The following is a 21,627-nucleotide window of genomic DNA, read 5'->3' on the forward strand; positions in this document are numbered from 1 at the left end:
TTTGCCATTAACAGGACACACTGATGCCATCCTTACTTGGATGGTCTGACTTTTAAAAAATATTCAGTACTCATATGTGAGATACAGAAAATGGACCCCTTTAGGATAGAAGCGGCATGGTTAAGAGAGCTTATCTAGTCCTTGTGTTCTAGCTGAGTCATTCACCTCCAATCAGGGGCATTAGGAAGAACATTCCAGAAGCCTGGTCACTGGAACTGAGACTCGAAGGCTGGCAGGTGCCCTGAGAGAGATGTCTACACCGAGTCCTCGGGGCAGAACAGGGCAGGACCTGCTGGAGCAAACCGAGTGATAGGGAACAGCAGAGCCATGTAAGAAATGAGAGCATGTGTGAGTGCGCTTGCCAGCACCTGGGGTGTATTTAAGGGTTGGGTAGATACTGTTAAACAGATTAACAATAACCCACAACCCTCAGACCAACTAAGGGATGGGTAGATACTGACTCTGAATAGCTGTTTTGTGAAGGTGGGAGAGATCTTTTTGAGCATTTGTCAGCTGGCCAGAGCATGGGCTTTAAACGCAAACTGCTTTGGCTCACACCCTGGAAATGATGTTTCCTAGCACGTGACCTTGGGAAAGTCATTGTCCTCTGTTCATAGATGGAAATGATAGTAGCACCTACTTTATGAGGTTGTTGTGAGGAGCAAATGAGAATGAAAAGAGTCATTAGCAGAATGTGTGGCACGTGGTCATCACTCAGTAGATGCTGCCCTTTTGTTAGCACATTGAACCGTTCTGACTTAGGAACAACTAAGTCTTATCATATGGCTTATAAGCCAGAAAATCAATTCTATTCTGTATGCTGGTAACCAAGCCTCTAATTCTCTAAAGAAAGAGAAGCATAGACAAAAGCAGAAATAAGAAATTGCATCATCTGTTCACCTACCCAACGAACATTCGATTATCTGCTACATCTCAAGAACTATGCTAGTCTTTCTATACAAAGAAAAATATGAAAGACTCTTACCCTCCAAAAGTTTGCAGCCTGTGTTCTCTGTCTCACAAATTTTAGATCAATATGTGTTAACTGTCATCATCATTATTAGGTAATGGGAATTTTAATTTCAAACAAGTGAGTAGCCTAATCAACTTGGCTTTCTAGAAAAATCACTCTCACAACAGTCCGTAGTGTGAGAAGATACATAGTCATTGCCATACGTTGTATGAATGTATAATGTGCATACGTGTAAGACTCTTATAAACACATATATGCATACTTCAGAGCCTAGAAAACAATATGCTTTGTGTCCTGAATCCTTCTTAGATTTCATTGGCTCCCACTGTTTCCCTCCATCTCGCTACTGCAGCCACTTGGGCTTTCTTTCTATTCTGCAAACATGGAGAACCGTGTCCCCCTCAAGATCTTTGCACTTGCTCCACCCTGACCCTGGGGTATCTGTTTTATTCTGGGTGCTGAGGACCCTGGCACTTGGTGCAACTTATCATTACTGAGGAAGCCAGGCACTGAACACATAGAGCAGGAAGGTGGATTAGCTTGGGGGCGGATTGGAGGCAGGAAGATTGGTATGGCTCATGACAGTCCAACTGTATGAGCCAGGGAAGGATTGGGGATAGCGAGGGGAGCTCTCGCTGAGAGATTGGTAAACATTGGTTTCCATTCATGAAGACATGGAGAATAGAGAATAGGGGCAGGAGGCAAATAATGAATTTCTTAGGAACATCTGGCTCCTAATTGAGTCCCGAGTCAAGTAGGTGGTTTTTGAGTTCTAAGCCTGTACTTCATAGTAGAAGGTCAGGGTGTGGGTGATATTACTCGGCAGAACAGTACATGGAGAGGAAAAAGGCCAAAGTCAGTACCGTAGGAAACCCATTTAAAGATCGAGCAGAAGAAGTGGTGATTAAACCAGGTGGAAAGGTACCACTTTCTTCTCTGCCTCATGGAATGATGGGATGACAGATTTTTGCCACGGTCACCTCAGAGGAAACTGCATTTTGCCTAGAAGTGACTCAGAGGGAAGACCAGGGGTCAGAGGAAGGGCCCTACTGGTTCAGAGGGAAGACCAGGAGTCAGAGAAAGGGCCCTACTGGTTCTCTCTGAAGAGGGTCCTCATAGCTTTGTGGGTTTATGCATCCGATCAAGGCTTCTGTGTAATGGACCTCCATAGGTAGAATCATCCCCTTTTTTAGTTGAGCGCATCCTGAGAACCACAGAGCTCTCTCTCTCCCTGCTCATGCGTACTTGACCCTGGACAAGCTGAACTCAGCACCAGTTTGAAGCGGGTGGCGTTGCATATACTCCTGCAGAGAGATACTTCCACACGCTCTCACACACAAACACACAGATTAACACGTATACAGAGCTTGAAAATCCCAACAAAGAGTCAAGAAAAATTACATCTAGAATGGTTTGGGGATTTGTGCCACACCACCACCCCCCGCCCCCGCTGCCTTGCACAGGAGTCCGTGAGGTTTTCATCATCCTGGTTTACACCACAGATATGACCTCTTGGAAAGACTCCATGTCTTCCTGTGATTCCTCATATTATGCCTCTTCATTTAAGGAATTCAAAAATTACTTGTAAATTTTTAAAGTTTTACACATGAATAACTCAGGTTTTAGGCCTGGAAGAAATATCAGTAAATGGAAAATATGGAGATACAATGGGTCACAATATGTCTTTTCTCTGAAGTAGGGAAAGGCCCTCAGCACTTTCCTCAGGGAGGATGACTGTGATGTTTTGGAGGCTTCCAGAATGAACATGTATTCTCTTCAGAGCAGGGAAGGTGAAGCAGGGAAAGCTCTTCCTTCTTTATGCCTCGTCTTTTCTCTTGTGCCTCAGGTCCCCTGGAGCACGTACACCTGTCTCTTCCCTTTGTCACCACAAAGAACAAAGAGGTCAACGCAACGGCAGTGCTGTGGCCCAGCCAAGTGGGCACCCTCACTTACGTGTGGTGGTACGGAAACAACACGGAGGTAGGTCAGCCTTCCAGCAGGATCTAGTGGCAGCTCAGCCCAGACGGGCTGGAGGGAAAAGGAAGGGAAAGGGCTTAGGTGACTCAGGAGTCTGGGAGTAGTCGTAGCTTCCAGGACAGCAGGCTTATAGTGCTCCAGTGATCTCGTCAGCGTGTCCCTCCGTCCCTCTGCCTCTCTCTCACCACGCCACCCCTACCCCTCATCCCGGCCTTCCTCTACATTAGCCTTCTTCTCCAGCTGGTCTTCGCTTTGCAGAGGCCTTAGCGGCAGCCTGAGCTTTATGCTCTCATAGCTTAGCAGAGAAAATAAACTTTCATACAAGTTCTAATCAGAGTCCCAGAATGGAGTATTATTGACCAAGGCTTCCCAGTGCTCGGGGTAGAAAGAGAGGTGATGAAGTCAGCCTCCTTGGAACCACATGGTCCAAGCGAAGGGGGAAAGTGGTCCCCAAAAGGAAAAACAAAACAAAAACCCAGTAGATACCAGACAGTCGAAAGCAACAACTACTTACTACAACCCAGCCCCCGGATGGCCTCCTCCCCCTGAATCAGATGTGGCCACTCCTTTCTCTCAGCTTTACTCTTTACGTTTTCCCAAAACATGCCCTCTGATGAAAAGCCAGCAGCAACGTTAAAACCAGCAGAGACCTTAAACCTCATTTACTCTAAGGCCTTCATTTTACAGATGAAAAAGTCAGGAGGACACACATGAAGGGGTTTCCTCCCACCTCGTTCAGCTGCTTCACATGGAGGCCAGATCCAAGGCTTTCACACGCCCACGTGAATGTTCCTTCCCCTGATACCAGGCTGCAAGCTCCGTTTTGAACTTCCTCCATTCTCAGAGATTAGTTTGCTTCCAAATGTCACTTAAGGCTGTCCGGGCGAAGGCCTCCCCAAAGGGCACTGGCATGAGCGGCTCAGGATGAGAAAGCTCCATCTTCCTCCCGCAGAGCCACTCTCTTGCACTTGGTGACTGCTCTTCAAATAGAGAGCGTCTTATTCCCACACAAATCTCTTTCTGCCCCAGAGCTGAGTGTTGGCTTTAACTGGAGGCATAATTTTGCACAGGCCCAGGGAGGAAACCTCTCCTGACCCCAGACCCCATGCCTGGCAGGGGATAGAAACTCTCACCTCTACTGCTAATTCAACTCCTCTGAAAAGAAGCTTTTCTTCTATTTGTTCTGAAACTGTGCATGTAAATGTGGCCTAAATTGGGCCCACTACTCACAGTGGCAAAGGAAAAATCGAAGTTATTTGCCTAGAAGCTAGTGCTGGAAGGTGAGTGTACTAAACAACTTCCTTCTGTGCCTCCTTTTCTTAATATTTCTTAACCGGACAGCAGAAAACCAAATTCTCAATGGATTACATTGAGTAGGCTTCTTATGCTGGGCGTTAGTCTTCCCTCTGCTGTACAGGGAGTTGGTTACATGAATTTCGATTTTTAAATTAATTAAGAAAAGACAGGAAAGGAGTGTTTGTGTGGAATGAGTTGAGGGAGGTCAATAGGCTTATCATCTTTTCCTCCAGGACCCCGGCGTCCGATTATATCACAGGCACTACTCCAAATTATGTATTTTTTTTCAGTCCTCCAACCACTGTCCAATTAGTACTTGTTTCCATAGCAGCTACTTCCAGAAACTGCTGATAGGGCTTCTCAGAGGAGCCAAGCCACACAAGGCCACTCCAGTCTAACGAGGACAGTTTTGGTGTCCATGATTGCTGTGTTCCATTGTAATATTCTATGAATTGTACACCCTGGAGATGAACCACTGGAAGCTTAGAGATTTTCAGTGACTGCTGCCTACACCTGGATTAATATGAGTTGCCAGTTTGGGTCCGATTTGAGTACTTCTTAGTATTAAGAGACCTGCCTGTCATGAGTAGGTTGCAGATAGAGAGATCTGTCCCACCAGCAAGACCTATCGATCTCCGCAGCCCTAAATCAGAATGACACCAGAGAGGTGTAACAGCCACAGGGAATGGGCAGAGTCACTTGGAGTCATGGCTCTAATAGCTCCTTACTGGCCCAGACTTGAGATGATGGGGAAGCAGATGGAGCCAGTTACACGGGGGCACACCCAGAAGAGCCTGTGCTGATTTAAGTGGCTTGTTGGTGGCTCAGAGCTAGTGGCTGTCTCATTGGTGACTGACCAGTTGTCCCCCCACTCTGTGCCCTCACCTATTTCAGCCTCTGATCACCTTGGAGGGAAGCATATCATTCAGGTTTACTTCTGAAGGGATGAACACCATCACAGTGCAGGTCTCAGCTGGGAATGCCATCCTGCAAGACACGAAGACCATCGCGGTGTACGGTGAGTGCCTGTGTGCATGCACCCCTTGCCGGCCCCAAGCTCAGGGGAGGCAGTGCGATTGTTGGCAACCAGAGGCCGCTCGGCCTCTACCCAGAGAACAAAGGGTAGTGGTGGAGAAAGAGCTGAGTCGGGTCTGGTCTCCTCCTCTGAGGGTGATGTGGTTCACCTGCACAGTTATGGCCACAAGACCCGGGGAGCATTTATCGGTTTGTGTTCTGAAAGTGGCTCTTCTGCACTCACTCACCTGAAGTGGGATAGAATGGGCTTCATTACACGTAAAGCTAATTCATTCCATTTGGTATTTTGGAGGTGTTTGAATAACGAGAACCCATTATAAAAGAAAATAGTTAATATTGAGGCATTTTTTAAAGTTCCACTTTAAGAGTCTTGATTATTAAGAACACTCTACCAATATCTATATTCTGAAAATCTCTTCCTCAAATATGTAACATCAAAAAAAAAAAAAAAAAACAACTATACTGCATTAAAGGCAATGAAGGGCCCAACAAGCAGATGCCGTGTATCGTCCTAGATTGGATATTAGTTTGAACAAACAACTGTACCGAACAATCTTCTAATCAGTTGGGAAGTTGAATATAGTCAGTATTGCACGGAATGAAAATTTACTGAAGTGGAAAGGTAGGATCACTGACTGAAATGGGAGATTAAAAACAGTTTATACAAATTGATCTCATTTTGGTAATTTTTGTCTGCACAGAAAGATAGTCAGGTATGCACTGAGTGTTATTAGTGGGTGATAAAAATGTGAAGTGTATTGTTAATATCAAAGTGGTACATATGCGTCATGGAAAATTAAAATTAAAAAAAAAAGAATTTAAAGAAAGATAGGAAAGGTAAATGCTGTACAGAGAGAGAGCAAAAGGGAAGGAGGGTGAGACCAAGGTTGAGACAGAGAGAGAGACCGAGAGAAACTAGCTAGTGGTCCAAATAACATCAGTTGCCCCAGTCCCAGAATTAGTTGGTTCTGATTCAGGTTCTGCTTTTCATTTCTCATCTTGCCAACTTGAACTTCAAGTTCAAAAAGTAATTTGTAAGGAATTTTGAACAAGTCCGAGGACACTATTCCTCACATGCCCAGGTATTAGATTCATAACGTTTCCTCCCTCCTCCTATCCCCTGCCCACCGCTCCCACCCCCCACCCCCTGCAAGAGGCTTGAGAAGCCCGAACAGTAAGTGAAAGCAAACCACGGCTGCAGTTTTCCTAACAAGGTCTCATCATGAGGAGACCTCTCAGCCAGATGGCCAAAATGGAGGAGAGCTTTTGCTTCTCTTTCCTTCTGCATCTCCTTTCTTACTCTGAGAATGCACTGAATCCTCGCGACAACCCTAGCATAGGGTAGGTGATGTTATTACTCTCATTCCTTCAGCAGGGCGGGTAGCTTGCCCCAGCTCGTATGTGGTGGAGCTGGGCTTCTAACCCAGCCAATCTAGACCCAGGGCCCATGCTCTGAAATTACCCAACTAACCAGCTCTCATGGCTGTTCCACATGAAGATCTCTCTCCTCTCTCTCATTCCTGGATGTCATGGGTGTCGCTGATGGGCACTGACCCATGACTCCCAACACGTGTCCTCTTGGTTAAGCCAATCAGCAGCCTCATCAAAACCACAGAGAGAATGTTAAACCTAGAAGGTTTGGGGGCTTATGTGGCCCATCCTATCATCTCACAGATTGGAACTGTATCTCAGAAGTGGGAAATCACTGGTATGAAGTCGTTCTGCTCTTCTGCGACAGCTCCAGTAATAGTAATAACAGCGATGGTAGTGGTAGAAATTAACACTGACAAAGCCCTTACCAGCATCTGTTCTAAGCACTTGATAAATGTGATGTTTTCTTGAATCCTCTGAGCAGACTTATGGGAAATATGCTATATTTATTCCTATTTTACAAAAGAGAAAATATGAGATAACTATAATAAACAGAGCCTAGGAATTGAATCCAAAGGGACTGTCTCTAACCACCTTGCACACCCTCACCAGGCTGTTATTTCTCTTCCTAAAATGTCTTGCAAGGTCTCATCCAAGAGTGGATCACTCTCCATCCAAAGAGTTACCTTCACTGGAAACGGTCTCTTCATCCAAAGCTTGAGCAGGAAGTGGTCTTCCCGCCCCTAACCAAATTTCTGAGCAAACATCCTTAATTTGTCTTCAGTTAGGTGAAGTGTCAGAGTTTCATATATAGTACTAGAAATTTTTAATGACACATGTGACCTGTTAAAGACAAATTGTATCACACAGAGTTCAACAGGCAAGATTGAGCTCAACTAAAATAAAGGTCGAATATTTTTAAACGCTGGGATGACCTAGTGGAAAAGTACTGGGGGGATTGAGAGGATTATCGCAGTGATTAGGCCATCTGTGCTTATTAATTGGTGCTTATGGAAATTGGGCTCCTACCCTCCCGGGGACAGAGGGCCTTTCTTCCTTCCTCCCTTACCTTTCCTTCCTTTCCCCTTCCCCTTTGTTTCCTTTCCTCCCTGTTCTCATAGTATACATGACAATAGTATATCAATCTTATTCTTTATTGAGATATAATTGACATACAGCATTATATTAGTCTCAGGGATACAACATAATGATTCAGTGTTTGTACATATTGTGAAATATCACCACAAGCCTGGTGACCCTCCAGCCCTGTATGTAGTTACAATTCTTTTTTCCCTTGTGATGAGAACTTTTAAGATCTACTCTCTTACCAATTTTCAAATATACAGTGCAGTAGTAATAACTACAGTCACCATCCTGTATATTATGTCCCTGTGATTTATTTATTTTATATCTAGAAGTTTGTATCTTTTGACCCCTTCACCCATTTTGCCCACTTTTCCAACCCCTGCCTCTAGCAACCACCAACCCTCTGTATCTAAGGTTCTGTTTTTGTTTTTAGATTCCACATGTAAGTGAGATCGTACAGTATTTGTCTTTCTCTGTCTGACTTACTCCACTTAGCACAAGGCCCTTAGCGTCCCTCCATGCTGTCACCAATGGCAGGATTTCTTTCTTTTTTAGGGCTGAATAATATTCCATCGTATGTCTGTATCACGCTTTCGTTATCCATTCATCTGTCTACGGACAATTAGTTCATCTCCATATCTTGGCTCTTGTAAATAATGCAGCAGTGAACACGGGGATGCAGATATCTTTTCAAGTTGGTGCTTTTGTTTCCTTCTAGTAAATATGCAGGAGCCGAGTTCCTGGATGATACAGTTCTATTTTTAATTTTTTGAGGAAACTCTGTACTCTTTTTCTATCTTTCTTGATGGTTACATTTCAAAGAGATGGCTCCCAGGTTCCTGAGAAGGACATTTCTGGGTTGGAGAAGATGTGTATCTCAAACAACCAGAGAAGGAATTTACAATTGCAGGTTTTCTAAAGTAAATGCTCTAAGTAAAGGGACGTCCGAAGCCTGCAGACAGGAAGAAACCTGTCTAAAGTTTGGTTAAGCTGAGGGGAACAGTAAGGCCCTCACAGTCAGACTGCAGAAGGCATTATATTTGGGAAATTGACAGGGGGAAAAACTGTCCACCCAAAGCCACAAAATAGACCGCAGGGAAGAAAATCCAGTTAATCTAGTGTGCATTGTTTTCTTTAATTTACTTCAGGGCACAGGTTTGCTTTAAAATACAAAAAAGAAAATGTAAATGTGTAGAATTCATCTGCTTCAGCAGCTGCAAATACACACACACACACACACACACACACACACACACACAGTTGGCCCTTGAATAACACAGGTTTGAACTGCAAGGGTCCACTTATATATGGATTTTTTTGGGTAAATACAGCAAAGTACTACAAATGTTATTTTCTCTTCCTTATTATTTTCTTAATAACATTTTCTTTAGCTTACTTTATTGTTAGAATATGTATACGAAACGTAACACACAAAATATGTGTTAATTGACTATGTTATCAGTAAGTCTCCTGGATAACAGTATGCTATTAGTAGTTAAGCTTTTGGGGAGTCAAAAATTAAGTGTGATTTTCAACTACAGGGTGAGGGATGGCGTCCTAAACCACACATTGTTCAAGGCTCAACTGTGTGTGTGTGTATTTATTTATTTATTACTTTATTTCCCTTTTTTTAGTGCTCCCACATGCATCTCCTGTTAGTTGAGTAAACTGAAGCACCCCTACGCCCTGCTGCGGAGCTTGCTAAGTTATTACAGAGGGAGCCACGTTGTTTTCCTATTTGTCTCTTTTTATTCAGATAAACAGCTTCCCTTCTAGATGAAGTTTCTACAGTTGGGTAGGAGGTTCAGGGAAAGTGAAAATGACATCCACTTATATCTTTAAAGTGAGAAGTTAGGACTCCGTGGCTGATTCCTTGGTCTCCCATTTACCATGCTACTAATTAAGATACATTTCATTATTCTCCACCGGAACTGAAGTGCTGGTGTTCACATAGGTGACCAGTGTCTCATAAAATAGTCAAGCTGCGAAAAACACGTCTTTGAAATAGGCTAACTGCCGTAATACACCCCTTATAATTTAAGAGTCTTCAAAGCCTGTGTCTGATAAGTCTTTAGCATTGTTAGGAAATGCGCAAGTGGGCTTTTATGTTTCCCGAATGTATAATCAGCATTACCGATGTCACGGAGCCTCCACTGAAACATGAAGACATGCTTTAAACAAGAAAGAAATGTTTGTTGAATAAGTAAATGCATAAATTACAGACAGCCTCCAGTGTTATGTAATTATTTATTTAACAAATTTATTAATTAAATGACTAGCTAATAATCGGAAACCTACCATGAGCTAGGTACCATCCCACAGGGCCAGGAACATGGTCTCCCTGTCCTCATTGACCTTATGTCTCAGTGTGGGAGACAGACAATAAAAACAAAATAATTTAAGCGGCAAGAAGTACAAAGATGACAAATAGGGTCATATGATGAAGGGTGTCTGAGGTAGTAGAAGGGAGGGTAACTCAGGTTGCTAGTGGCAGAGTTTCTCCCGGGAGAGACTGAAGGATGATGAGAAGGAGCCGACCGTGCCATATCTGGGGAAGTGGAAGTGTGCTCATCCGGGAAGGAGCACCAGTGCGGTCGGGTCCTGGAGCACAGAGGAGCATGGAGATAGGCCGCAGAGCAAGTCTGCCCTGGGTTACGTGGGACGATGAAGGCCGTGGTTAAGAAGCCGATTTTGTTTCTAAAAGCCATGTGGAGCCACCGGCAGATTTGAGGGCGGTGACATGACCTGACTTGTACTCTGCTGAGTTCCCCAGGGCTGGGCTCTGAAACCCATCACGGTCTTGGGCCAAAGCCATGCATCCCAGGTGCTGATGGCAGCTACTGACCTAGTGTGACAGGCATATTAAAGCACAGTCATTCCTGGCACACAGGGGACTCCTCCGTTGCTGACGTGAGTCACGGACTCCCTGATAGTCCTGCCAGACCTTCCTCACACTTCAGGACGGTCACCACACCTTCCTCCTTGTCTTCTGCAAGTGTCACATAGGCCTCTTGGTGCTGCAGTGCTCCCCGCCCCTCAGCATCCCCAGCTTCTCCTCCTAAGACCCTTGCTTTTGCAACCCCATCCTACTTCCGGGAGGACCAAGATGAACTCAGGGGCTACAGAGACAATTAACAAATTCTGTGAGTTAAGGAGTTTAAAATTCCATGACGTAAAACTTCCATACAAACAAAACATAGCAACCGAATGACTATAATAATAGTTATAATCATGTAATCATATAATAATAATTATATATCATATAATGATAATGAAAGTGTGTGCCAGACCCAGTAGTGCCATGAAAAAGAACATTGAATCATGGTGGGGGAGAGTACGCCGTCGGTAAGTGCTCGAACTAGAGCTTGAATACCGTGTGCTTGGCAGAGAGAAAGGATGCGCATTCTGCGGGAGGGATAGTGTGTGTGGAGGCCCAGGGTCACAAGCCTTCGGGGCATCCAGGGCACTTGGGGCTCCAAGTGTCCTGAGTGCTCAGTCTAGAGCTGGGACCAGTGGGCAGAGGCTGCGGAGCGAGGCATGGGCCCGACCTGGGACTCTGGTTTAGAAAATGAGGGCTGGGAGAGACAGCAGATTCCAAATGGGATAGCAGATTTGCTTTTTAGAAGGTTCTTTTTGGCGAGTGTGGAGGAAAAGGGCCCTTTGTTAAGGCTTTACATAAAATATGTAACAGTTTTTAGGAAACTATTGCACTTGAGTCATCACCCTACTGTTGTATCCCCAGAGGAATTCCGATCCCTTCGCCTGTCCTTCTCTCCGAACCTGGACGACTACAACCCCGATATCCCCGAGTGGAGGAGGGACATCAGCCGAGTCATCAAGAAATCCCTGGTGGAAGTGAGTGCAGATGGTTTCTTCTCTTGCCCGGGGCACATTCTCTGTCTGTCCTCCAAGAGCTGCATGGTGAGGGACCCTTGTCCAGAGCTGCCAGGAAAGAGCTGGAGTCCATGGGCAGTCAGGCTGACCACCCGCTGTCTGCATAGCTCATCCCTGCACGGGCAGACACAGCATAGGTGCTCTGGGTGGGGGGACGAAACTGGGAACAAACACACAGTCCTTGCGCCTTGTGAAACTTTTCTTCTGCTTAGAGAAGAAACACATGAAAATTTGTGACCATCCTTTTCATATGGCAGGGTTCGTGCTCAGGTCACTAGGAAGCGTAAAATCAGCCCCTGTGCCCAGTACTGAAGGGACACGGCGAGAATACAGTTAGTGAGAGCAGCCCTGAGCTCCAGCCTCGCAGGCAGGAGCACTCAGCACGTGATGGTCCGTCATCTGTCTCTGTCCCTGTTCTTTCAAAGGCATGTCTCTCCTGCCACAGCCCCAAGAGGAAGGTATCATTGTCCTCATTCTGCAGGCAAAGCAACTGAGGTTTAGAGAGGTTAAATAACTTCTTAGGTCTCACAGCTGGTAAGTGATGAAGGTAGTGAATTGAAGCGAAGGGTCTCAGTCCAGGCTCTGGGTTTGTGCGTATGAAACACAGCCCCCTGTGGTTTCTGGGAGAACAGCGAGGCGGTGAGGTTTATCCCTGAGTAAGTATCACTGACAGTTTGAGAAAACACTTTCTTTTAGGCACATCACCCCCTGCATGCACACACTTTCATGAGTGAACAGAGAGGAATGGAGTATCTGCTCGTGGAGCTGCTCAGATTGACTGCGCAAACCTAGAAAATCAGAGATGAGCTCTCTCTCTCCACGCATCTTCTTCGCCTAACAGGAAAATCAGTATAGGGTGTTTTATACATTGTTTCCTGTACGCAGCACGTGATGCCTCGTGACACAGAGTGCTGGTGGGATAAAGGCATTCAGGTACCGCCTGCTCAGAAAACAGATCTCACATGCAGCCTGATGGCAAAGGGCTGGCCTTCCCCATCCTCATGCCATTACCTGTGTTGATATTGATTTAGCGCTTACAGTATTCCAAAAACTCTTCTCAGTGCTTTGCATTTTTTAGCACATTTAATCATGAAAGAAGTAGCTTATGACGTAGCTACGATAATCATTCCCATTTTACAGATCAGGAAACTGAACATAAAACTTCAGGTATTCTGACCACAGCCACGCTGTTAAAAGTCAAACTCTAGAGTCAGACCACCCTCGTGGTTTCCTAATCTCTCCATTCTACGGCCATCCTTTGTTTTTCCCATGGAGAAACAGGGATACATGGAGCAGTGGGCTGGAGAAGGGCTGACCTCCCGCACCTCTGTGTAAATGCCACCTCACCTCCGTCTTCATGACTCAGCATCCACGACCTCCGTGTGGCTAAACATCATGGCCACCAGGGGGCGCACCTACTAGACTACAGGCCCCGCCGGAATAGATCCTTCTGCCCTTGGAGCTGTTTGTCCCTGTGTGACAACTGGTTTCTCTCCTCTGCTGTCCTAGAGAGATGACTTACACCCCTCAGTGCGTCCACAGCCCCCTTCCTTCCATCCGTAGCGTTCTAGGGATCCATGTCCCTATAGACCTTCCAGGTAGGTGCCCGATCCCCCCAGGTGATTTATCAACCAGGCATTAGCTCAGCAGTGACTAGTCTTCCAGGCTGCTTTCTCTTCACATTTACAGTCTCGGGATCACATCCCCTGGCCTCTGCCTTTTCCACCAGCTGTCCAGAAGGCTAGAAATTACTGCTCATCAATATTTCCAGGCTGCTGCATAGCATAATCAGCTAAACACAGGATAAACCGTTTGGCTCAACATCACTCGGGACAGGGTGTGATGGGGTGGAGGGCTCGACCCCTTCCAGTTTCAAAGGCTCCTTGTTTACCCACCTCAGGAGACAGCTGACCTGCCCCGGGGTCCTAGCAGCCCACCCTGCCTTTGAGATAAGTAGTTACACCTGGCTACTTCCTTAGGCCCTGTGGTACCATACTGTCAAGCAGACTTGAATAAACCCTACAGGACGTACAACCTGGGGTCAATCTATTTGCAGTTTTCTTCCTTTTTACTGTGTAACAGGATGTGATATAAAAGCAGTTACCTTGACCTCATCAAATGGGGTTTTTCTGTTGACATTTCACAATGAAATCTTGAATCAGATGTCATTCAATCAACATTTTTGCACATGATGGAGATGATTCAGATACAATCTCTGAGTTTAAAATTGGGAAGGCCCATAAAACAGTACGTGAGCTGTGACCAGGGCTACTGTGTGCTGAGTATCAGGCGATGGGAGGCAGCAGAGCGCTGCTGAAGAAGGACTTCGTGGTCAGACCCAAGTCCAAGCTCCACGTCCCCACGCGCTACCTAGACAGCCTGGAGCCCCTGTTGAGCCTTCTTGCATCTGCCATCTGTCCAGCAGAGAGAACACAGCACGCACATCCCTCAGGGAGAAAGCACTATCTTAGCCCCCGGGAGTGCCATGGGCACAGGCTCCTCCAGCTGCCCTGCCCCGGGTCCTGTCCCTTTCCAGGAGGCTCACGTCCTGCCTGCCTGCTTGCTTGCCCACCCCACCCCTGCTGTCTTCCCGCTGCCCTCCTGCCCGCGGACTCCTCCACCCTCACCACCTTTTCCTCACGTGAGCTTCTGTCTCTCCCTCAGGCCACAGGGGTCCCAGGCCAGCACATCCTGGTGGCGGTGCTCCCCGGCTTACCCACCGCCGCTGAGCTCTTTGTCTTGCCCTATCAGGACCTGACCAGAGAAAACAAACGGTCGGCAGAGGACCTGGAGCAGGTGAGTCCCCCAGGTGACATCCAGCTTGCACAGAAGTCTGAGCCACGCCCCTGCTGGTACCTGAGCCCCCAGCATGGCAGCTGTGAGGGAACTTGGCTCGAGGGGGAGGGCGCTGGCTGTTTGTGGTCCTCTGTGTCTCATCCGTAATCTGCTGGTCCTACCTACAGCTTCACTGCCACACACATGCCCGCGTGGTTCTTGTTGGCCCTGGCTAGCCACCTCAGAATGTATCTCCACACTGTAGAACAGAGTGCTTACAGCGAATTAGATAAATCTGTGGGACAAGCTGTCCAGGATAGTAAGTGGGGAAAAAAGCAAGTGGCTGAATACTACATGGAAGTTGAACCCATTTATTCCTTTTCTGACTTTCATCACAGAGTGTCATTAGAATCAAGTGGCATGCAATGCATGATACTGTTTTACTTAAAAGGTATGACTTTTATTATACATACCATGAATCCTCTGGGTCACCACCATGCTAAGATGACCTGATTTGTGTTTATGGTAAATGAAGTAATATTGGCTCCAGAACACCTCTGCTGGTGTGTGAAATCCATCTTTGCTTCACGTCCACCACCTTCTGGAGTAGTAGACTCGGTGTGTATGTGTGTGTCTGTCTGTCTCCTGCCCCCTTCGATCTCTGTTTTCCCCTCTCCTCCCTTTAACTTCAAAGGAGTCTTTAATCTGTGTAGTGAGGATGATTATTATATTTTCTTCTACTTTATCTTCTTCCTCCTCCCATTCTCCTTCCCCTTTCCCTTCTTCTTCATCATCCATTCTGTTAAAATCATCAGTCTTGGTCTGGTTACCCCGTTAGAAACTGCATGATTTTGGTTTCTCAGTGCTTTCTGGCAGAAAGATTAAAAATAGGATTCTTCTCAGACTCTGAATAAATATTGGCTTTTTTCGCCTCCAGTACGTGGAGTTTTTCAGTTTGCTTAGAATGAGCCCATAATCTAGTCGCATGATCTCTTGTCTTTGAAGATGGCTTGAGAACCTCCTATGACAGCCTTATTAACAACAACCCCAAATTACAGCATGGCCCACCTCCTAGCACGCACTCTCCTTTCAGCTGCACTTTCTCACTTGGCAGAAGGCTCACCTCTGTAATTTTCTCCATGTGCAAGTAGTAAAGAACAGAGCTCTCCTGGAAAGCCCTGGTGAGCTCCATCTCCTAGTGAATTAATATTGAAGAGCCCACAGCAGGTCGTCCTTCGGGATTTGCATCTGACCCTGCTTGACCCCGGCACTTGGCTTCCCATTATTTTCCACAAATTATTATCTGCACCTGCAACTTTGTGGGAGAACGAAAACAGATTGCTTCTTATCCCAGCCCTTCTGAGAACCCGAAGGCGAGGTAGCTGAGTATCTAAGGGCTTGAGCTGTGAGCATGTGCCGTTGTTCTTCCTCTGGAATTCGTATCGATCTTCCGTGAAATCGGATTATAACCTTTTCAGGTGTGGAAGAGAGTCCAGACTTAGAGCCAGCCAGTCTCTGAGCATCTCATCATCTGGGCATCTCTGTGTCTTACACTTTCCATTTTTTTTCCTAAAAGTATCAAATTTTCTAGATGTTTTCTTGAGAAATGTAGGAAGGAGAGGGGAATGTTCTATAAAGTTTCTTTTGCTTGTGTAGGAATGTATCTTGTTTTGCCTCTTTTCTCTGAACCTCTTGTTTCCCTTCATTCTCTTTCTCATTCAACCATCCCCTCCAAAAACATTCTGAGAGCTGAGTGACTGTGTCTCAGGCCGCCTGGTGTCATTGAGGAACCGTTGAGTCAGACGTTTGAAAGCTGTGTTACTAAGCATTTGGCACACATTGTAGGGAGACCAGCCTTTTCATTAGAAGGAACACAGGAGTGGGGCGCCGGGGCGGCTCACTCAGTTAAGGGTCTGACTTCGGCTCAGGTCATGACCTCGGAGTCCTGGGATCGAGCCTCACGTCAGGCTCTGCGCTCAGTGGGGAATCTGCTTCTCCCTCTCCCTGTGCTCCTCCCCCCACTCGTGCCTTCTCTCTTTCTCAACTAAACAAATAAAATCTTTAAAAAAAAATAAGAACACAGGAGTGGAGAAATACAAACCAAGTTTCTAGTTCTAGCTCCAATATCCGTTATATCTATTATTTATAGGTAAAGTAATTTAGGACTAGGACAGTCATGTAAGTCAGCCAAAGTGACGCAATCTGTAATACCCATTTCATAGGGTGTTTGAGAGAACATTCAAGAAATGACATGCAAAGTACTTGACTCCTAGTAAATGCTCAGTAAGTGGAAATAAATTCTGGATACATTTGTGGCTATCTCAGGATAGGAAGAGGATATATGGAAATGCATAAGGGAAGTTCAAGCTTGTGAAAGAGACTCTTTGGTATCGTCAAGGGCATGTATTGGAAGCAAGAGGCTGGCGGGAGTAAGAAGAAGATGACTGCATGGAATTATACAAAATCGAGAAGAGAACGAGGACAGGAAGGAACGGGAGGAATGTGCATGAGTTGACTACGCAGGAGTGAGGGAGCTCCATCTGAGTTTTCATATGGTTTTGCAGCCTGAAGGAAAACAAGCTACCAGGCTAGCATTGTACGTCTGCTTAAGGAAATTACAAGTGCATCAGCCTTATCTAGGACTCTAACCAAGCAAATGCCAAACCAGGAACCTAGGAAATGAGTGTCTTTGTCGTGGTGGATACTCCACCCTGATGTAAAATGTGCAGTAACGAAATGAACGTATCAAACCGAGCCACGTGTCGAGATGCTGTGAGACAGGCTGCCGTTGGAAACCTGTCGTTTTCAACCCAAGAGGGTTCTTAGACCCTTCTCTCTGACTCAGTCCCTTTAAGGTGAGGGAATTCAGGCCCCAAAATGGAGAAGTGACTTGCCTGAGGTGACACAGGTCTTCAAGAGAATGAGATGCTTGCTGTGTTTCGGCGAGGACCTCAAGCCCGTGGCCCCCACTCCGCCCTGCTGCAGACGTGGGTTGGATGCCACTTGCTTCCATGGGCCTGAAAATACCAAGGCTACTGCACCAGGAAATGAATGAGAAATGCTTTGTTTTGTTTGAGTTTTTGTATCTTTTTTTTTTCCTGATGCAATGAGACCTAGCCAATTCAAACCAGTTTAAGCAAAAACAGTGAAGCTATGATCCGATTTAATGGGGAGGTCCAAGGATACGGTTCAAGCATGGATTCATTCAGTGACTTGAGAGCCACTCAAAAATGCCACCAAATACCCCTATCTCTCCCTTTTTCTCCATCTCTTTTCTTTGTTACCCCATGGGGAATCTGCCTGAGAATGAAGCCAGTGGGCAGGAAGGCAACGATGGCCACGGGAGGCCCCAGCTTCTGTTTAGTAGGCCAATCAGCCCCATCGGAAAAGCAGTGTCTGTCCCCTGAGAGCACCACAAGAGCACGAGGTGGACAGTGCTCACTGGCCCGACCTGGGCGAAGTTACCTCGTTCCTGTAGTGAGAGGGACGGAGTGCTGGCTCCAACAACTCAGATGTTTTCTATGCCACAATCAGGAGTTCAGGAAGCCTCTCCAGAATCAAGTAGACAGAGAATGGAGAAGGGCATGGTTCCTCAAAGAAAAATGGTGAGAGAGAAGTAACACCAGGCAGACAAAAGTAGCTGACTCCCTCTGTAATAAGTTCCATGGAAATTTTAAATGAGTGCAGAGCAGAACCAAACAACAGAAGGAAACTCCCGCCACGTGCCCTGAACCCCCTCCCCGAGGTCTGCACTCCAAATCCCAGATGGAACTTGGGAAGGGCTGACCTTATCCCTCTCTTAATGTTCTGGCTCCTTTCTTGTAAGCGTACCACACAGAACCCCCAGCAGGGGTAGAAGTGGGACCCTGGCCAGATGGGCCCGGAAGACTATGAGGGTGAGGCCCCAGCAAAGGGCTCTTGGCTCTCCTCCCTTAGCTTCCCCAGGGGAGCAGCCATGCTGACTCAGATCAAGCTATCTTGTCTGTGAAATAAATTGAAAATTCCTCACACTGAGAAGTACTTGACCCTGTTATCAGGCTAACGTGGGCAGGGTTAATCAAGTGACCTCTGTCTGGGAGGGTTCCACCAGTCTTTATTTCAGATCTCTGGGGAGTGAGAAAAGGCTCACTTGCCCTTAGCTGGCCTCATCAGAGATAGCACATCCCGCTGCCCCAGCTGTTCAGGTATGGAGCAACCCCTTCCTCCCCCGCCTGGACTCCCTTGCTTCTGTCTGAGTCCTCAGAGGGGAGCAGATTTGTATCGGGCTCTCCTGGAGGGAGAAAAGACCATCATGTTCTGTCCAGACTGTGTGTGATACTGTGCTGGGGAGATAGGGAGCCTACATGTTGTCATGCAGAATTTTTAAAGGGCATGAAAACATTTAAAAGAAACAAAAAGATTATGAAAAAAAATGTCAGCCACCGACACTGAATTTCCTCCTTGGCCGTTTCTCTTACCATATACCTTTGACTGATAGAGAATCCAAAATCCCGTTTCTCTTACCATATACCTTTGACTGATGGAGAATCCAAAATCCAGAGAAAGCAAATGTGCCTCTGCAAATGCAACAGTCAATTGGCAGTGTTTTAAGGAATTAGAGATTCATTATGAACTATAGTTGATAATGTCAGACTATTACCCACATAATCTACCCTGTCCAGATTTTTTAACATGGGGAGTTGGATTATAGAAATACCCTCGAGTTCAGGAGGAAGATCATTAAAGCAGGAAACTATAATTGAAAGTAGATTAGGAAAGAGTGTGACTGGAAGGAATATGGCCACGGGAGGCAAATTTAGAGCTGGTGATGGGGAATACGGGGAAGGAAATATATATAGCCAATGCGTTCCTTCATTATATCACCCAGGAAGCTTCTCAGGCACTTGAATCAAGACGATTCTTTTGTGCTAAGAAAGAAGGGAATTGGGTATGCTAGTGTTAACTAGAATTACTGTTTGTTTTCATTGCCCTCCCCGTGATTTAATCCAAAATTTATGTTGTATGAATTGGGAAAACTCTTCCTTTGTTGAATCCAAAAGGAAGATTTTTCAACTGCTATTTCAAAGGACCTTAATCATATAACAGTATCAGGAGTGATCTGGTGGGTCAGCTCCAAGGTCATTACAGGCACGTATCTCTGAACATGGCCCCGGAATACGATTTCTGTTCAGTAGGGTTTGCGTTCCTCCTGCCAGCTTCAGAGATAAACATTAGTGTTTTGGCCCTCATTGGTAAATCTGCCAAAGACCATTTTGCGCCTATAGTTTCACCTTGTACCACTTCTTTGGCTTATGTGTTTCATAAATTTACCAACTGCTCTGTTCTTAAACTTCTCTTTTTTCATGTTTCAATATTTGACACTTTTCATTCTTAGAATCTGAACGTGTGTTTTCTCCAGTTGGTTTCATTAAAAATTGTTTCGGCCATAAATGTGTTCTTCGTGTGGCAACCGTCACTGCTGTGGACTATTTCCAGCTCATTTCCTTCTGGATACATGGTGGTAGGCTGGTGCCCATGTGCCTCTTCTGTGGGCAGAATCATGTGACTGATTCTGGCCAATGAGTTGGGAGCAGAAGTGATTTCTTTCCTTGTAAGCGGAAGTATTCGAATGCCAGTTGGAGACCCCTGAGGTCTCCTTTTCCCTCCCATGGTGCTGTGAATACAAACATTTGAAGGGGCAGCTCCACCAGCCTGTGTCCCTGTATGACCATAACGAACACAGCACCACTGCCCACCTACAGTGGGTATGAAGTGTGAGCCAGAAATACACCTTCATTGTTGGAAACCTCTGAGCCTTTAACCCTGTTACTCTAGCCTCACCTACCCTGTTCTGATTGCTGTGCTTAAATTTTATGTTTTGTGAAGAAGATGCAGAAGAGAATTGGTGTTTTCCCCTGTAGCAGGTCCCTCCCACTACACCATGTTGATGGTAGCTTTCCAAGTGTTTTTATTGCGTCCCCACTGTGTTTTTAACTGGTACTTCAAGGGAAGTGTGGGTTGCACTGGAATCCCAGGCAAAGTCCACCAATGGGCAGATCCAAGAGTAATATGTTGTTTCTTTGGTCATGATTATTTAACTGAAGGAGAATAGAAAATGGACTATGCAAGAGAGCAGCAGGAGAGGGCTAACAGCACAAAAGATACGTGCACTTTGCTAAGACAACACACTTTCACTGGAGATAGAAAGAAAAATAAATATATTGAACTGGCTTCAACAAGTTCAGTGTCCCAGCAGTCACACATTATCCCACTTAGTCTCTATCATGCAACAGTTTGTTCTTCCCATTTAGGCTGCAGCCACCTGCCCTACAGATTCCAGTTTATTCCACTCCTTGTATGCATAGCCAAAGTCTCTCCCAAACGGTACAAATTCTATTGGCTGGTGAGCAGAATGTGGCCGTCCGGAGGAGAGGGTTGGCAGTTGCCTGTTGGCGCAGCTCGTCCTGGGCAGCTGACCTGGGACGGATGTGACAAGTGCACCTCACAGAGGAATAAGAGATTGCAGCTTAATTAATGAAATGCTGCAGTCGTGTTTTTTTTTTTTTTCCTAAACCTGCTCAGTCAGCCCTCTTCCCACGTATCTCTTGCCCTCTCTTTTTGTCAGCTGGTTCAAGGAAAATGTTTTTAGGATTAGGAGTCAAACAAAACTGAAGTCTGGTGTCAACTCTTCAAATATTAACTGGGTAAACTTAATTATGTCCTTTAAGTTCCATGGTCCTTTCCATGGAAATACTAGCACTAATACCCAAGACACGCTATGTTAAAAAAAGTAGTGAGAGAGGCGCCTGGGTGGTTCAGTCGTTAATCGTCTGCCTTCGGCTCAGGGCGTGATCCCGGAGTTCTGGGATCGAGCCCCACATCGGGCTCCTCTGCTGGGAGCCTGCTTCTTCCTCTCCTACGCCCCCTGCTTGTGTTCCCTCTCTCGCTGGCTGTCTCTCTGTCAAATAAATAAATAAAATCTTAAAAAAAAAAAAAAAGTAGTGAGAAATAGGCAACCTGCCAATATAAAGTGTTCAATGCATATATATTATATAGGATATATACTTATGTATATTTCATATATAAAATACATAACAGCTCATGATCTGATGGACAAATATAGAATAAATTCTGCAAATGGCTTGGAAAACATTTAAAATTGTGAAAATCTGTCAACAATTTCGTACTCATTTATTTGAGTAGAGAATTACATGCTTCTAATTGAGATTATTCTTGTATGC

At 45.7% G+C, this 21,627-nt stretch overlaps 1 protein-coding gene across 4 annotated transcripts in view; it reads left to right on the plus strand.

Annotated features, from left to right (window-relative positions):
• SORCS1 (sortilin related VPS10 domain containing receptor 1) overlaps positions 1-21,627 on the plus strand; it is a 483,023-nt gene that overhangs the window by 437,865 nt on the left and 23,531 nt on the right. For all 4 annotated transcript variants that reach the window (XM_045803063.2, XM_087862723.1, XM_045803062.2 and 1 more), the window contains exons 20-23: positions 2,820-2,953; positions 5,141-5,264; positions 11,481-11,593; positions 14,297-14,428. In XM_045803063.2, the coding sequence (XP_045659019.2) occupies positions 2,820-2,953; positions 5,141-5,264; positions 11,481-11,593; positions 14,297-14,428 (503 nt within the window). The remainder of the gene's footprint in view (positions 1-2,819; positions 2,954-5,140; positions 5,265-11,480; positions 11,594-14,296; positions 14,429-21,627) is intronic.

The sequence above is a fragment of the Ursus americanus genome, chromosome 6, assembly GCF_024610735.1.
Source record: "Ursus americanus isolate L20-20 chromosome 6, mUrsAme1.1.p, whole genome shotgun sequence".
Taxonomy (NCBI): Eukaryota; Metazoa; Chordata; class Mammalia; order Carnivora; family Ursidae; genus Ursus; species Ursus americanus.